This window comes from Bufo bufo, chromosome 1, assembly GCF_905171765.1.
Source record: "Bufo bufo chromosome 1, aBufBuf1.1, whole genome shotgun sequence".
NCBI classification, from domain to species: Eukaryota; Metazoa; Chordata; class Amphibia; order Anura; family Bufonidae; genus Bufo; species Bufo bufo.
Window position 1 is genome coordinate 738,637,566 of NC_053389.1, and position 17,926 is coordinate 738,655,491.

At 42.8% G+C, this 17,926-nt stretch overlaps 1 protein-coding gene across 1 annotated transcript in view; it reads left to right on the top strand.

The window, feature by feature from the left end:
• The first annotated feature begins 12,062 nt into the window (after positions 1-12,062).
• The window catches only part of LOC120987190 (low molecular weight neuronal intermediate filament-like), a 28,274-nt gene continuing 22,410 nt past the window's right edge, over positions 12,063-17,926 (top strand). Inside the window, exon 1 of the mRNA XM_040415794.1 lies at positions 12,063-12,830. Coding sequence (XP_040271728.1) covers positions 12,117-12,830 — 714 coding nt within the window. The 5' untranslated portion in view covers positions 12,063-12,116. The remainder of the gene's footprint in view (positions 12,831-17,926) is intronic.

Genomic DNA, 17,926 nt, shown 5'->3' on the forward strand with positions numbered 1-17,926 from the left:
GGTCTGGCTGTCAAAATCCAAATTTGTTCCTATCAATGCTACTTTCAGGGAGCTCATATGGCGGAAGGGGCAACCGAGAATTAAGCTTGAAACGTTGCAATATCCTAAAACAGAAGGGGGCCTTGCAGTGCCAAACCCCTGGGTGTACTTCCTGGCTGCACAATGCCAACATTTTAAGGGGTGGATGGAACTGGAGTCGAGTGAGATGTCGTGTCAGTTGTTTAAACATTGCTTGTCCTCTAATGACCTAATGCTGATCCTTGAGACTAGGGGGGCTGGAAAGAGTGGTCCGATGGGCGATTTGGGACACTTGATGCAGTCCGTATGGAATAAGGTCAAGCTCCTGAGGGGGGTTTTCGGCAATACGGAATATACTCCACTGTGGGGCAATCCTGTGCTGCCGGAATTCCTCTCCCTATCTGAGTTTGGGGCATGGAAAAGGAAGAGTATTCTGAGGTTGGGCCATCTTTTGGAGGAAAAGAAATTCATGTCATTTGCCAGATTTCAAGAGAAGTATGATCTGCCTAGAACTCACTTTTATAAGTACCTTCAGGTGAGACATGCATACAACTCCACATTTAAAGGTACGAATGTGGTGGCTGGGAGAGATGCTGCATTGCATCAGATTCTGTCCAGGGGGGCGAGGAGAGGTATGATTTCCTGTATATACAAGCTGCTGCTTGAGAAGTTTCTAATGTCGCATCCGCTTACGGCTAAAAGTAAATGGGAGAAAGATGTTGGCGAATTAACTGATGACCAATGGTCTGACATACTGGAGGCGATACCTCTCTCTTCCTTGAGTGAAGGACGTAAACTCTCGCAGCTGTTTATTGTCCATAGGGTCTACAAAACACCGTTTTTTTTTGTTCCGTATAGGGTTCAGACCCACGGATGAGTGTCCAAGATGCTCTGTGGTGTCTGCAGATTTGTTGCATATGATGTGGACGTGCGAGAGGTTAGGGAGATACTGGGAGTTGGTACGTCAGACAATACAGGATGTATACAAGGTACGAATACCCTCTGACCCGAAAGTGTGTGTGTTAGGATATGTCTCTGAATTGGCCACTGGGCAGGTGCATAAAATAGCTATAGGGAGAATGTTATATGTCGCTAGGAAGTTAATAGCCCTACATTGGATACAGACAGCGCCGCCAATCCTAGGCGAATTCCTAAGTGCGGTTGACACAATGCTGAGTTATGAACGGATGGTGTACCAGAAGCGTGGATGTCCAGCGAAATTTGAAAAATTGTGGGATCCATGGCTGTCGTTTCGACGTCTGAATAGAAATGTTTAAAAATGTGCCTTTGTATTTTGTAGGTTAGGGTGGGGTGGGATGGGGAGGTTGGATTGGAACTGGATTAATACACATAGTTTGGTGCCCTTTTTGTTATTAGTCCTATGGACAATATGTCTCTATGTCATCCTTGTATGTATTGTGGAAAAACGTGTATTTACACTGTAAAATGTTTAATAAAAATTATCTGTTTTAAAAACAACATCATGAAAACCAAGGAACACTCCAGACCGGTCAGGGATAAAGATGTGGAGAAGTGTAAAGCAGGCTTAGGTTATAAAAAAAAAAATATCCCAAGTTCTGAATATCTCACGGAGCACTGTTCAACCCATCATTCGAAAATGAGTATGGCACAACTGCAAACCTACAAAGACATCGCCACCCACCTAAACTGACAGCCCAGGCAAGGAGAGTACTGATTACAGAAGCAGCCAAGAGGCCCACTGTCTCTCTGGAGTGGCTGCAGAGATCCACAGCTCAGGTGGGAAAATCTGTCCACAGGACAACTATTAGTTGTGTACTCCACAACTCTGGCCTTTATGGAAGAGTGGCAAGAAGAAAGCCATTTTTGAAAGCAAGCCATAAGAAGTCCCATTTGAAGTTTGCCACAAGCCATGTAGGGGACATAACAAACATGTGGAAGGAGGTGCTCTGGTCAGATGAGACCAAAGTTGAACTTTTAGACTTAAATGCAAAATGCTATGTGTGGAGGAAAACTAACCCTGCAAACCATCCCCCACCGTAAAATATGGTGGTGACAGCATCATGCTGTGGGGATGCTTTTCTTCAACAGAGACGGGGAAGCTGGTCAGAGTTGATGGGAAGATGGATGGAGCTAAATACAGGGCAATCCTGGAGGGAAACCTGTTAGAGGCTGCAAAAGACTTCAGACTAGGGTGGAGGGTCACCTTTCAGCAGGACAACAACCCTAAACATACAGCCAGAGCTGCAATGGAATAGTTTAGATCACAGCATATTCATGTGTTAGAAGGCCCAGTGAAATTCCAGACCTAAATCCCATTGAGAATCTGTGTCAGGACTTGAACATTGCTGATCACAGACGCTCTCCATCCCATCTGACTGAGCTTGAGCTATTTTGCAAAGAAGGATGGGCAAAAATTTCAACCTCTAGACGTGCAAAGCTGGTAGAGACATACCCCAAAAGACTTGCAGCTCTAATTACAATGAAAGGCGCCGTATATAGGTATATTTTATTAATTGACATATTCAGGGGTTGTATAGGGTGGATTTTTATCCTCATTATTGGGAAAAGCTGTACAATAGAAATGAAGCTCTAGGACCCTGTTATGCCTTCTCTAGCCTGGATACAAGATGATATATGGTTAGGCATGGAGGCATATAGGTTCTGTATGGTATCCAGTGGCAAATTTTCCCACAGACGTTACAGTTGGGTCTGTAGATCCTGGACACCTGAAGGTTGCTGAAGGCCTAGCTGGTCCAATGAAGCAGTGTGCGAAACGTACACTGGGGAGCGGGGTAGTGTGGTGGACTATTAATATGGTATGTAGGGAGTATTATATTTTGTGCATGTGATTATATCAAGAAGAGGTATTTAGTTATTGCTGGGATTTATTATTGTGGATAAATGTAGAGGTATGACCCCTCTCATATTTATATGATATTTATATATCTCGACTTAAAGGTCTATACACGGGAGAGAATTATGTTGGTTTATGTAGGATGAGACTTTGTATCCTTTATTGGTTAACAGTTGTATCTACCCCATGTTCTGCAAGCTCCATCCTGATACATTGTAGCAAACTAGCAGAAATGTGTGCAGCTGCTGTTTATGTTTCACTGATCATCATATACTGGATACAAATGTAACAGTATAAGCTAGAGAGTGCCACCATAAATAGTGCCAGACAGAGAAAGTGCCCCCATAAATAGTGCCAGACAGACAGAGTGCCCCCATTTCTTCAGGAAATTACACATCTGTATCTCTCCTTACCTTTCCTCTTGGCTCGCATATTCCAAGATTGCTGACACAAAATGATCAGTCTTGGAAAGCTGGTTATTTCATGACACTGATCAGGATGTGAGATGGGGAAACAGCTGTTGTTTGAACACTGTTTGTGTGGATTAAATTAAATGTTCTGGACTGATGTTCTGCTGTTTGGCCATAAGATGCCGCTGTTTCCTAGGCACAGCTGACTGACTGCATATACAGTGGATATAAAAAGTCAGTGGATAAAAATGAATGTCAGGTTTCTGAGATGTAAATAAATGAGACAAAGATAAATAATTTCAGAACTTTTTCCACCTTTTAATGTGACCTATAAACTGTACAACTCAATTGAAAAACAAACTGAAATCTTTTAGGTAGAGGGAAGAAAAAATATAAAAATAAAATAATATGGTTGCATAAGTGTGCACACCCTTAAACTAATACTTTGTTGAAGCACCTTTTGATTTTATTACAGCACTCAGTCTTTTTGGGTATGAGTCCATAGGTATGGCACATTTTGACTTGGCAAGATTTGCCCACTCTTCTTTGCAAAAACAATCTCTTGTGCACAGCCCTCTTCAGATCACCCCACAGATTTTCAATCGGATTCAGGTCTGGGCTCTGGCTGGCATTCCAAAACTTTAATCTTCTTCTGGTGAAGCCATTCCTTTGTTGATTTGGATGTGAAGTTCCTCTTCATGTTTAGCTTTCTAGCAGAAGCCTGAGGGTTTTGTGCCAATATTGACTGGTATTTGGAACTGTTCATAATTCCCTCTAGCTTAACTAAGGCCCCAGTTCCAGTTGAAGAAAAACGGCCCCTTGGCATGATGCTGCCACCACCATGCTTCACTGTGGGTATGATGTTCTTTTGGTGATGTGCAGTGTTGTTTTTGCGCCAAACATATCTTTTGGAATTATGGCCACAAAGTTCAACCTTGGTTTCATCAGACCATAACACCTTTTCCCACATGCCTTTGGGAGACTTCAGATGTGTTTTTGCAAAATGTAGCCTGGCTTGGATGTTTTTCTTCGTAAGAAAAGGCTTTCGTCTTGCCACTCTACCCCATAGCCCAGACATATGAAGTATACGGGAGATTGTTGTCACATGTACCACACAGCCAGTACTTGCCAGATATTGCTGCAGCTCCTTTAATGTTGCTGTAGGCCTCTTGGTCGCCTCCCAGACCAGTTTTCTTTTTGTCTTTTCTTCAATTTTGGAGGGACGTCCAGTTTTTGGTAATGTCACTGTTGGGCCATATTTTCTCCACTTGATGATGATTTCACTGTGTTCCATGGTATATCTAATGCCTTGGAAATTATTTTGTACCCTTCTCCTGACTGATACCTTTTAACAATGAGATCCCTCTGATGCTTTGGAAGCTCTCTGTGGACCATGGCTTTTGCTGTGAGATGCGACTAAGAACATTTCAGGAAAGACCAACTAGAGCAGCTGAACTTTATTTGGGGTTAATCAGAGGCACTTTAAATGATGGCAGGTGTATGCTGACTCCTATTTAACATGATTTTGAATGTGATTGCTTAATTCTGAACACAGCTACATCCCCAGTTATAAGAGGGTGTGCACACTTATGCGACCACATTATTTTAGTTATTTTTTTTCTTCCCTCCACCTAAAAGATTTCAGTTTGTTTTTCAATTGAGTTGTACAGTTTATAGGTCACATTAAAGGTGGAAAAAGTTCTGAAATGATTTATCTTTGTTTCATTTTTTTACATCACAGAAACATGACTTTTTATATCCACTGTATATTTCCATATTCATGAGAGGAGTGGTTTTCAGAGCATGAAGAAGAAGAGGAGGCAGCCATCTTAAGGAGCAGAGACTGAGGAGCTGTGTGAACAGTGAATCTGACGGCATCCAGGTGTAAGAGTGACCAGAGCGGCAGCTGAGGGAAGCTGATCGTGTCCAAGACCCTGATCCTGTCCAGAGGAAGGAAGATTGTGGCCAGGGACGCTAATGAGAGCAGAGGAACAAAGCAACATACACTGCGGTACCGCATTCTTGTTGGAGAGATGTTTGTTCTGTTCGGAGTCACCAGCGGATGCAAAAGAGACCCGGGTCGGTAAGATCGTGCACACACCTCATCACTGTGTTGGTGTCTAGAGACTGAGACCAGGCCTGTAGTTAGTTAGTTAGGGTTTCTGTTTGTGTCAGGCCACAAGTGTTAAAGGGGTTGTCCGGGATCAAAGTTTTTTTTTTTTTTTAAGTGTACCCATATGTTTTAAGGTATTTTTGCCATTTCCGCGCGCTCCGACAGTCCCCCACGCACTGTTTACATCTCTGTTTATTTTTGTCTAACTTCCTGACGTTCTGCTGGGTCCCAGCACAGCGCGGCATCACGTGCTTTCAGATGACTCACATCTCTGCCATGAATCCGCCCCCTCATTGTTATTCCGCCTCCTGCCACACATCGCCACGTCCTCCATGCATCCGCCCCCCTTGAATCATATTCCGCCTCCTGCCGCACATTTTCCTCCCCCTTAGTAATGCCCCTAAACTCCTCCTGGCTCAGTCCTTTGAAACGTGATTAGGTTAGAGTATTGATTCTATCTCCACCTGCCGCTCCATTTGCCTGCATTAGAGGCATTTACTATGCTAATTAGCATGGTTCCCTTGCCTCTTTCATTGTGAACAACACGCCCTGCCCGGTGATGTCACCAGACCGGAGGGGCATGGCTTAGAGAGATCTGTTGCCGCTGAGGTACCGCCCCTCCGAGCACTCTGAATAATGCCTATGGCTGATGGTGACGTCACCGGGCTCCCTACAAAGCGGAAGAAGTGGCTTCGCTCTGCAGAAGGGACCCGGTACGTCACTGAATGTGAGAAAAGACTAACTTTTGCCTGAGAATTTGTGTAATGAATACGGGGCATCAGAAAAGTATAGGAAAGGTAGGACAGTCATGTAGGAGATATTTATGCCCTTGTTAAACAATTAAACCAATATCTTTTGTAACACCCCAGAGTTGTGTTACTACACTCCTCTACCCTGCTACTATCTTCTAGGAGCTGTTATATTGTCATCTGATGTGATTTTGATTATGTCTTCACAAATTTGCATGTAAAACCTATGTTAAATACAATGTTTCCTGTAATTTTACAGGTCCACCAGCAGGTGGCAGCAATGGATTGGTAAGGAATTAATTTCAATTTAGTATATCTAGGCTGGAATGGTTCATTCCAGCTTAGCTCCCCCTCTGTGGAGGTGTGGACTGTTCCCACATCCTGCAGCTTGGGTGGAGAAGGAAGTGAGAGTCAGTGTAGCCCACCCCCTGCTAGGGGTAGGGTGTGTGTGTCTGTCAGGAGTCCCCCTGAATAGGGAAGAAAGACAGGATCTTGTATCAGCTGAGACATCGATCACCTCCCCAGCCTGAGAACCCTCAGCCTCGGCTGGATGAAGCAAGCAGACAATCTCCAGAGTTTTAGGACGAAAGCATTCCCTGAGAGCCTATCTGTGAGTAATGTCCAGAGACCTAGGAGAAGCCATATTCCTCCTCAGCTAGTCAGTTCCCACAGAGCAGAAGTTAAAGAGAAATGCAGAAACTAAATTCCTGCCACAGTTATAGAGCTACTAAGCAGACATCTTTTCCTGCAAGCTCCACATTTATAGTGCAGAAGATTTATTCCTGACAACCATTGCCAAAGCCTGTTGGACCAAAGACCAAAGCTGGATTCTCATGAATAAATAGAAGGAAAAAGCGGCACTCATCGAATCTTCACAAATCGTAGCTTTATTACAGGTTAAAACACTGCGGATGCGGGTCACAATTGCAGCAAAATCAGGCAACAGCCGTTTCGCGCTAAGATCGCGCTTTGTCAAACCAACTATGACGTGAAAGGGGAAGGTCCTAAATACCTCACCGTACGTCACAGCCAGACAGGTGTATCAATCATATCTACGGATCACCTCTACAAATAATGCGATTTGTGAAGATTGCCGCTTTTTCCTTCTATTTATTCATGCGATTATTGGTCTGCTAGCTCTGGCAGAGCACCACCTATTTCACTGCATGTTTGCTGAAAGAGAAGTGTTGCTGACATTGGACCGCGTTGAGTAGTGACGGCTGTGATTTCTTCTTGTTGTGACAAAGCTGTATTCTGTTGGGGATTCAAGTTATCCTCAGTAAAGAAAAGTTTGAACTACACCTAAAGGTCTGGACATCATTTCTGCTGCAAAATTCCTCTATTACTGCTACTATCACTACACTCAATTTATTGCAAGTGAGCCAGGAGCCAGGAGTCCAGCCGTACCCAGGTAGGAGACACCGTTGACACCATTATGACCACCATACAGAGACATTATAGGCCATGACACCGCTCTGGCATTGCTAACCTGGGACGTGCGTTATAACACCTTGGGAGGACCCTGTGATAGTACCCTGCACACGCTGCAATTGGCGTCACAAACAAAACTACAAACTATCTGTCTACCCTGTTCCTGGTCACTGCATCTCCAATCCCGGACAACCCCTTTAATACTGTTCATTGCAAGGACTCCATAACTTAAAGGGACATTTCACCTTGGAGAGCTTATAAATCCCCACAAACTCAAGCCAGGCTGGCGTTTTGCGCAGAAGGAACACTCAGGCACGTACTACAGGACCAGTTATGGGAGGGGGAATACTGTAGAACTTGGTAAGATTGTAAGCTGTTGTGCTGCACCGCAGCCGAGCCAGTACCACGCACCCAAACAATTGTTTTGTGTTTTTTTTAGAATAATAACAGGTAAGGTGTGGCAGTTTAGTTGTGCCCGCCAGTAGGTAAATTACAGCATTTTCCTCCTACATCCATCGGAGGGCGCCGTTCTGTGCAGCACAAGGGTCTCAGCCTTCGGGCTGGGTGTATGTAAATTTTTTATTTTATGTTCCTAGCATTTGTGGTTGTGTTCATTATCATGTTTTAGTAAAATCCTGTTTTGGCAAAAGATGGTGTTGGAGTTGCTTTCCTCGTTCGTGACTTCGCTGTATGGGGAGCCCACCCCGATACACAGCTTACAAGGACATTGTGAGAAAAGTAAGGAAGAACACATTTGAGCAGCCAAAAAGCGGCTGACGTGTTACATCTTCTCCCTGGTGTATGGGTCTGTTCCTGTCATTCCCACAGAGCAGCAGCACACGTGCTCGCTCTCAGCTCCATAAAACCCCTCATTACCACCGTCATGGTGGAAGTGTGGACTGGTGCCCCCCATTCTAGCCACCATTGGGTGTCCTATTGGTCATCCCACCACCTAGCTAACATTTATAAACTACCCCTTTAAATGAAAAATACTGTAAATCAGGAAATCTTGTTGGAATGCCATTTCCTGTTACATCATTCTGGCTCATATGCCGTCTCCATACATGTGTTTAATCAGCGCTTGAGATGAAGCAGGGCCCTGGGGGCTTCACTAATGATCCATCATCGGCGTTGGTGATGCTGTTTCCCACCTCCAGACTGCAGCAGTTCTGCAGCGAAGCAGCTGCATGTAGATGAGGGTTTCTGTCTCTCAATGCGGCAGCACAGGATGAATAACTTATTTTTGGGACAGACCTCTGCAGATCCAGCAGCCTCGGTGATGATGAGGATGGTGGGGAGCTCTGCAGCAGAGGCCCTGAGCACCGCTGACGCAGCAGCTTCCAAGGTTGCAGCATCTGCATTACACAAGCATCTGACAGAAGAGTTCCTGATTGATCCAGCACTAACATCTCCTAGAGGATTAAGGACATAATGGCCACACAGCACTGAATACATACCGTGTTTATGGGCACTATATCCGTGCAGAATACACCATGCCGTATTATACAGTCATTTCCCAAGAGGAACATATCTTCCCTTTCAGCTTGATTGGGGGATAGTAACGATCAGAGTATAGCATGGCGATTATTAACCATTTGGGACCTGTTTTATATTATAAAAAAAGTATTGGCTTAAGCCCCATATGGCAGTATTAGTTATACCGTCCTTTGTTTGTATATGGGAATTACACTGACGACAACTTGCTAATATGTTACTTTATAAATAGGAGGATTTCTCTTGACAAGTAGCAGTGAAATCGGGGATTGTTCTGTAGTCTTTATGCATCAACCTGTGATATCCGTACTCGTATGGGAGAAATGGATCTCGTTTCTCCCACTGCAATTCTTTGTAGGCCTTCAATGTTCACAGGATGTCCACTTTATTTTCTCAACTCTTCTTGTGTACTTTTGGACATGTGCTTCTGCTGTAAGGACTATTTTACCAAAAACCCATACACATTTCTTCACATTTCTGGCCTCTCACCCAGTTAAGCCAGTTCTCTCTGCTCTGCACTGATGAGGGGCAACCACCCCAAAACAGCTGTCCCTGCAGATGAGGCGCTGGCTTATTTAATACCTTAGTCATGTCTCAAGGCCTGTTTAAAGGGTTTGAACATTGACTTATAGGATAGCTTTCTTACATCTGGAAGCTTGAACATAACAGTAGTCGGCATTACTGAAGAGCTCTATTTCAGTTTCATCTTTCCAAAGGATTGCAGTTTGTCTTGATGCCTCCTGACAGTGTTCAGTTAGACCTTTTTATGGTCCATATTGCCCATAGAGGCCTTCTTTGTTCCGTATGGGAGACACCATACAATTTGAAGCCATGACCCCAGTTGTCTCCAGCTCAGTGTGAATTTCTTTAGATGTTGTATGTGATTTATTTTGAACATTTTGAACCAGTACTTGCGGGGTTCACTCATCAGTTTTCTTCTTCCCACCACTTCACGGAAGATTCTGGATTGTTTTATGAATAGCAAATTTCATGAAGACAACCCCTGTCCATATTCTGTATTATATATGGACATATGGCTTTCATGCATGAGTCCAGCAATGAAACATTATTTTTTCCAGCAGAAAGTTGGATTCTATGCTGGACACTGCCGGATCTCATTGTAGTGTATGGGGATCCGGCAGTGCCCAGCGGTGTCCGGCTAAGCTGGTAACTCCTCTGCTAGAACACAATGCAGATGTGGAGCTGATTCTGTCCTTTCTTTGAAAAGGCACTGTGAATTCAGGGGTGGCAAAAATCCTAACCACAACTACCTATCTTTGCATCTGTCTGTCTATTTCTATCGCATCTATCTCATATCTATCTATTTCATATCTATCTATTTATATTGCATTTATCTCATATCTATCTATCTAAAATACAGAGTTCCACGGCACATCCAAGAAAAGTGTACGTTTATTTCACCAGAAAAAACAGCAACGTTTCAATCCTCTCAGTGGGATCTTTCTCAAGCAGTGATGATCTATTTATCTATTTATCTATCTATCTATCTATCTATCTATCTATCTATCTACCTATCTATCTATCTATCTATCTATCTATCTCTCTCTATCTATCTATCTATCTATCTATCTATCTATCTATCTATCTATCTATCTATCTACATATCTATCTATCTATCTATCTATCTATCTATCTATCTATCTATCTATCTCTCTCTCTCTATCTATCTATCTATCTATCCTGTATCTATCTATCTATCTATCTATCTATCCTGTATCTATCTATCTATCTATCTATCTATCTATCTCATATCTATATCTATCTATATCTATCTATCTATCTATCTATCTATCTATCTATCCTGTATCTATCTATCTCTCTATCTATCTCTCTATCCTGTATCTATCTATCTCTCTATCTATCTCTCTATCTATCTCCTATCTATCTATCTATCTATCTATCTATCTATCTATCTATCTATCTATCTATCTATCTATCTCATATCTATATCTATCTATCCTGTATCTTTCTATCTATCTATCTATCTATCTATCTATCTATCTATCTATCTATCTATCCCATATCTATCTATCTATCTATCCCATATCTATCTATCTATCTCATATCTATCTATCTATCTATCTATCTATCTATCTATCTATCTATCTATCCTGTATCTTTCTATCTATCTATCTATCTATCTATCTATCTATCTATCTATCTATCTATCTATCTATCTATCCCATATCTATCTATCTATCTATCTATCTATCTCATATCTATCTATCTCATATCTATCTATCTATCTATCTATCTACCTACCTATCTATCCCATATCTACCTACCTATCTAGGCCACCATATTGTATATCTAACCCTCTGAGTACCTATAGAGAGGACAGCAGCAGTTGAGCACTGCTACATTCTCTCTAGGTCAGACTGCAGACTTGTGGGGCCATCCCACTGACTCCCACACCCTCCAAATCCTCCTGCAGTAGGGAGGTCCATCTCTCTGGATGGGCATGGCGGACCACGGGACAAAAAGGAGTGGCCGCCTTACATGTATGATAGGAGGCTGTTTATTATTATCACCCTGTATGAATGTGTATTACTTGTAACTTTCAAACCAATACAGCAGCTGAATTTCTTCCCCATCGAAGTCTACATTTTCCTATGTATCTATCTTTTTATTGATTTTCATATGTTTTTTAGGAAAATATTTGACTCTAAAACTAAATTTGTTGAAAAACTATCTGCCTTCTAATACCTTATTATGGGTAGTCATGTTCTAGCAGGTATAGAGCCAGTATGGACAGTATAGGAGAGCGCTGCTGTCACTGCTCCAAGGTGCTGGATTCTGCTCTGTTCTTTAGCTGCAGCAGTGCTCTGAATTGATTAACCCTTCCCCGTGGTGGATGGGATAACTGCAGAGCACATGCTATAGTGCTGGGAGTGGCTAGCTCCTGGGATGGGTGGCTGGAGCAATGTGTGTATATAAAATGATGCTGTGGGTCTGCAGTGTGCATTGTGTAGAGGGAAAGAAGGAAGGTACTACATCCTCAGCATTCACCAGCAGCGTACCACACCCACCTCCAAGGCTTAACCATGGCTTCCAGGGATCTTTACACCTCATCCTACAAGAAGGTATTTGGGGACTCTCCCAGGTCATCGAGCCACCTGTACTCTTCTAGCTCCAGGTCCTCCCAGTCATATAAACCTAGAGATACCTACTCCAGCATCTCCTCCTACAGGAAGACAAGCAGGTCTCCTGCCAGCCACCTTGCCTCAGTGCACCAGGTAGATTTTGATTTGCCCCAGACCACAGCTCTCAGCAATGAGTTGAAGATAGTGAGGACCAACGAGAAGGAACAATTGCAGGGTCTCAATGACCGATTTGTCACTTACATTGAGAAGGTGCACCACCTGGAGCAGCAGAACAAGTTACTGGAGTCAGAGGTGACCTTGCTGAGGCAGAGGCAATCAGAACCTTCAAGGCTCAGCCAGGTCTTTGAGCAGGAGATCAGGGAGCTTAGGTCAAGGCTCGAGGAACAACTCCATGAGAAGGATCAAGCTCATCTTGACTGTCAGCATCTGGAAAATGCTGTACACCAACTTCAGGAGAAATTGGAGCAAGAGACAAGCAAGAGAGAAGAGGCTGAGGATGCCATGAAGAACTTTAGAAAAGATGTAGATCAAGCCACCCTGGACCGTCTACAGTTAGAGAAGAAAGTGGAGTCCCTGCTAGATGAGGTGGCTTTCTTGAGGAAGGTCCATGAGGAAGAAGTTGCTGAGCTTCAGGCTGCAGTGACAGAGGCTCAGGTGGGTCCCATGGGCGCTGTCTGGGCTGTGGCTCCAGGAGGGAAGGGATGAGGGGGGTGGTGTGTGTGTGTGTGTGTGTGTGTGTGTGTGTGTATGATGGAGACAAATGAGGCATGCACCAAAGAGGAGACAAGATGCCCAGATATCTATAAAATGTATTCATTAGTAAATTGTGACAGTAATACATATGCATGTGGACTCTGCAGCTGATATCACTGATGGGGGACGAGGGGGCACAACCAGCATCAGGTCAAATCCTGCAATGAGCGAATGGGATGCACAAGGTGCTCCAGTACATTAGTGTTCTGCTAATATTTAATTGAGGACCATGATGCTATTGTATGAGTCCTCCACCCACTGCATTGATTATGTATTATTCCTCTCCTCCATGGACAGAGGGAGAAGATAGAAAGAAGCAAACAACCATCCAGAAGTGTTACTCATAGAAAGTGAGAGTCTGTGCAATAAGTGTAATGAAAGGTTATTAGAAAATGTGTAGGAGGGAACCAGGAGTACAGCACAGGAGATCGGAAATATGGTTTGGTTGGGCACTATAGTCAAGTGCTTAGGGCTGCACTTTGTAGGGAATAGCAATTATTTTGTAATTTATCCTCCTCTAATATTCATATTTTACAACATGTTCTGTGCAAAAATCGAACTGAAAGCCAGTGGGACCACCACTCCCTAAGCTGGAAAAGAAGGGACTGATGCTCCTTTGTGACAGGTCTCTTTTGGTCGTCCAACCATCTTTTGATTGCATAAGCCAAAGTTACAGAAACTTTGAAGAGAGGGAGTCCATATATATCTTGTATACATACCTTTAGTAGTAGTGAGCTCCTGGCAGCAACACATAATTGGAGGCATGTGATCCATAGGGAATGGATAGATGCTACACCATGCAGGATCATGCACAGGGAGGAGGCCCACACCAAATGAGAAGATGAAATTGGAAAACTGCTGAATTATTTAGGAAGGATGAGCCACAAGGGACAAAAACTTCCAGCAGGGCTGTTACAACATTTGTATATGCCACAGGAATTCAGGGCTGGCACAGAAGTGTAGGAAGGAAAATAAAAGATATATTATAAGAAATCAATTATACTGTAACCATAATAGCACACACCCTATCTCTACAGTGGTGTGCAAACAGTCTGATTGTTGTATCGAACACTACCAGCTATTGACAATAGCCATGGGATCTATACAACAATTCCCCATGATGCAGTAGTGCCGGGGGGATCCGATACTGATTGCCAGCAGTACCACACCCACTTTCACAAAGATCAACATGGCACAAAAGGCATTTAAAAGACACCTCACCTTTAAACACACAACACATTATGTATAGACATTAGATACCATAATAGACCACATGGTCCATAGTCTGTCCTTATATTATTTGTATATAGCTTAGGATAGATATCTATATAGACTTGCTTACATATTTACACTGTTCTTCTCTGTTTAAAATTTACATTTAAAATGTTTTCATGGAGGGCGACTAAAATTATATTTCTCTTTGACCGGCATAAACCCTTGCACTAATGCCATTGGATTGGACTACAATGTCTATCTACTTTACCATGGTTAAAGCAGTTCATTTATGTTTTGCCCTCGTCACGCCCACCCAAATTATTTCTTTGACATGTGCAAACCAAATCCATACGTGTGCACATGTAACGCCTTTCTTTCCATATAGAAGAATCAGGGTAGGAACATCTGAGGTACCAGGGCAGGCAATTAGCTTTTTTTTAAGCTTTTTTGCCTACTCCTCTATGAATCTGAAGACTCATCAATATTAAAGCTACTAGTCCTCTAGAGAGAACATAGACATGATGTGTTCCCCGAGGAGCAGAGGGAGATAGATCTGGTGACTTCTGAAGGTCAACTCACAAACGTGATCAGAGATGAGTTAATAGGGTAATAAGGAAGCATTGGACAAATGTAATGTATTCTTTAAATGGGGGAAAATTGCTAAGATATGCCCCCATTGTCTGATAGGTGCAGGTCCCACTGTTAGGAACCGCACCTAAATTGAGAACGGAGCCCTAAAAGTGGTGGAGGGCACACTTCATTTCTATGGGGCTGTCGGAAATAGCGGAGCACTGGCTCATAGAAGTGAATAGGAGTGGTGGGCGGTCATGCAAGGTGCGCTCCCAATTCACTTCTATGGGGAGAGCATATGGTGGTGGCTGGACTGGAGTCCTTCATCTCCATTTTTAGGAGATAGGTGCGGCTCCTAGCCGTGGGATCTGCACCCATCAGACAATGGGGGCATATCCTAGCTGTATGCCCCCATTGTCTGAGATGAGACAACCCCTTTAAGTTATCTCTAGTCATTAAATATTTCTTGCCAGATTTGAAAGTCTAAAGGTGGCCATATTTCTTAATGGGTGTGGGAGTCTCCTGACTAATCTCCAATGGAAGAGGTGTCTGACAGCAGCTTATTCTCTTTACCTTAAAGGGGTTCTCCATGAATGATTTAAAATGGCCGCCATTAACCTGTCCTAGAATGTCAGCAGGACTGGTTGCCTCCACTTGCAGAGCTGCCTAGGGGATTGAGGGGGCAGAGCCTCACTACGCACTACATATTGGTGAGTTTTCCTGTCAGGCTGCTCAGCCATATCATAGGCAGGATAGCAGTGCAGTGTGTACTGAGGCCCCACCCGCCCACCGCCCTAGGCAGCTCTGCAAGTGGAGGCAACTAGTCCTGCTCACATTCTGGGACAAGTTGCTGGCGGCCATTTTAAATAATTTATTTTTGCTAATTAAAACTATATCCCGACATATATTTTGTTCTGTTGTTTTATTGTATTTTATGTTCTGTACATGATTATGTTTGAGCTGTTCAGCAGTTTAGAAAGTTACAGAAGCCACACGGATCTGCTGTAAGAGACAACTTTTAGAATTTTACGGAAGCTTTCTTAGTACAGAATGACAATTCATAAAAACATTCTTACTTATATACTGATACTGCTGATACAGGGACAGAGCTAGTTAAAGAGGGTCTCTGAGACCGATCCGGGGCCAGGCATGGTGCAAAATGTAAAAAAAAAAAAAAAAATGCATTCAGAGACCAGAGGTCTTGGAGAACCCTTTTAAGTGCATCAGAGATCTCGTAACTAGATGGGTGCCAGGCATCACAAAGCTGCTTCTTGAGCCAATAAGATCTAGAGGCACCATTATTAGCATATGATCCTTAATTTTGAATCACACCCCAAAAGGAAGCTTGAGTGCTGTTTAGCAGGTGCAAAAGGTCCTGCTTAAAGGGGTATTTTAGTTGTGACAACTTATCTCCTATCCACAGGATTGGTGTAAGTTGTACCACTGGGACCCCCACTGATAACAAGATTAGGGACCTCGTACCCCTCTATGCTCCCAGAAATGAAGGGAGCAGCATGTCGAAGAGTCCCCACCGATGGCACTCTCACCAATCTAACAGTTATCTCCTATCATATGGATAGCATGTCACAACTTGAATACCTGTACTTTCAAATAACTTTTGACATGTTATAGTGTTGACGTTTTTATCGGTGGGATTCGGGTGCTGTGCCCCTTCAGATCTGATCTCCATTCCTCAGGCTCATAGACTTCTATCTTCAGCTATCTTACTGCCGTCATCTAATGTGGAGAGACGATCATGAGTACTTCAGCCCCTTCACGTTAGTATTCAGTGGTGGTCTCAGCATCCAGACACCCACTGATTAAAACTTCTGACATGTCAGTATGACACGGCAAAGGTTTTCTAAAAGGACAGGTACTCAATGGGATAGATTTATTAACACTCTCTAATAGTAATAGGAAGAGTGTAAATGTAAATCTGCACCAAATTTATCAAGGTGGATGATACTGGGTGATGAATCTGTCACATCTTTAGACTGTCTATATAGGCGCTTTTAAGCCACTCCCCTTTCCACTAAGCCACACCCTCTTGTCAGACAAGGCATAAAAAAGGTTAGAAAACTGTCTAAAATACATTATAAATGCAGTGCAAAGCAAATTGCCAAGTACAGCAGTGTAGAGATGACCAAGCTACTGCTGTCTACCACAACCACCCCAGATTCTGGCATTTCGGGAGACAGCATAAGTCAGTGATAGGATAGGTCATCATTATAAAAGAGGGCACTTTTTTACACCATGTCTTTGTATATATTTGCGTATATGGAGCTCAGTTTTCCTGATACAGAGCTCCAAATCTCCTGCATAGAGTAAAATGAAAAATTCTGTAGCTACTTCTAGGGGGAAGATTAGATACTGCATAATGATTTATTATTGAGTTCTATGCTGAATAGTATGCATTTACCTCTGAAGCTCCCTCTAGTGGTGGCTGGCAGCTAGCTAAAATATTGTCGTATATTGCTTTTCTATGCAGGAGATTTGCATCAGAAAAAAGAAGCTCTGACTGGTATTAATCAGTACAGAACTTTGGACGTATTTAGGTTAAGTGACACTGCATAAGGTTTAAAGTGATGGTCATCTCTTTAAGCTCTCTAAGAATTTTGCAATTATCGTATATAATTCATAAACAACCATTATAACCAAATGCGTATTACTGAACAGTAGTATATACACATAATGATTTCCTATTAATCATATATATCATTGATGGCAGTTAAATTATCGTATGCATCCAATTAATTGCAGTACCTGCACTTGCTATCACAGTATCATAGATTCTGCATGCAGATTACCGCTAATTGCTGCACTTGCCACAAAAGATCAACAAAGATCTTATATGGCCTCATAACAAAACTTATCACAGGCCCCCCACCCCACCCAGTGTCCCAGTGTGCATGCAACAATCACTCCCAGACAGCTCAAAGCGTCCTCCTCCAGATTTCTGATGAATTTACATTTTTATTAAATGGGGAAAAAAAAAAAAAAAAAATTTTATTTAAAAAAAGTCACCGTCTACCTCACCTTCTTTATCTGACTTCATAAATATGGGACTTATTCTGAACATCATATTCCTCTATGTATTTACACCAGAGAACTGGCAAAAATACATTGATAAATTTCCTGTTTCCCTGTATTACAAAACGGATGTCTGCAGCCACCACTAGGGGGAGCTCTGTGCATAGGAATTTAGACAATTA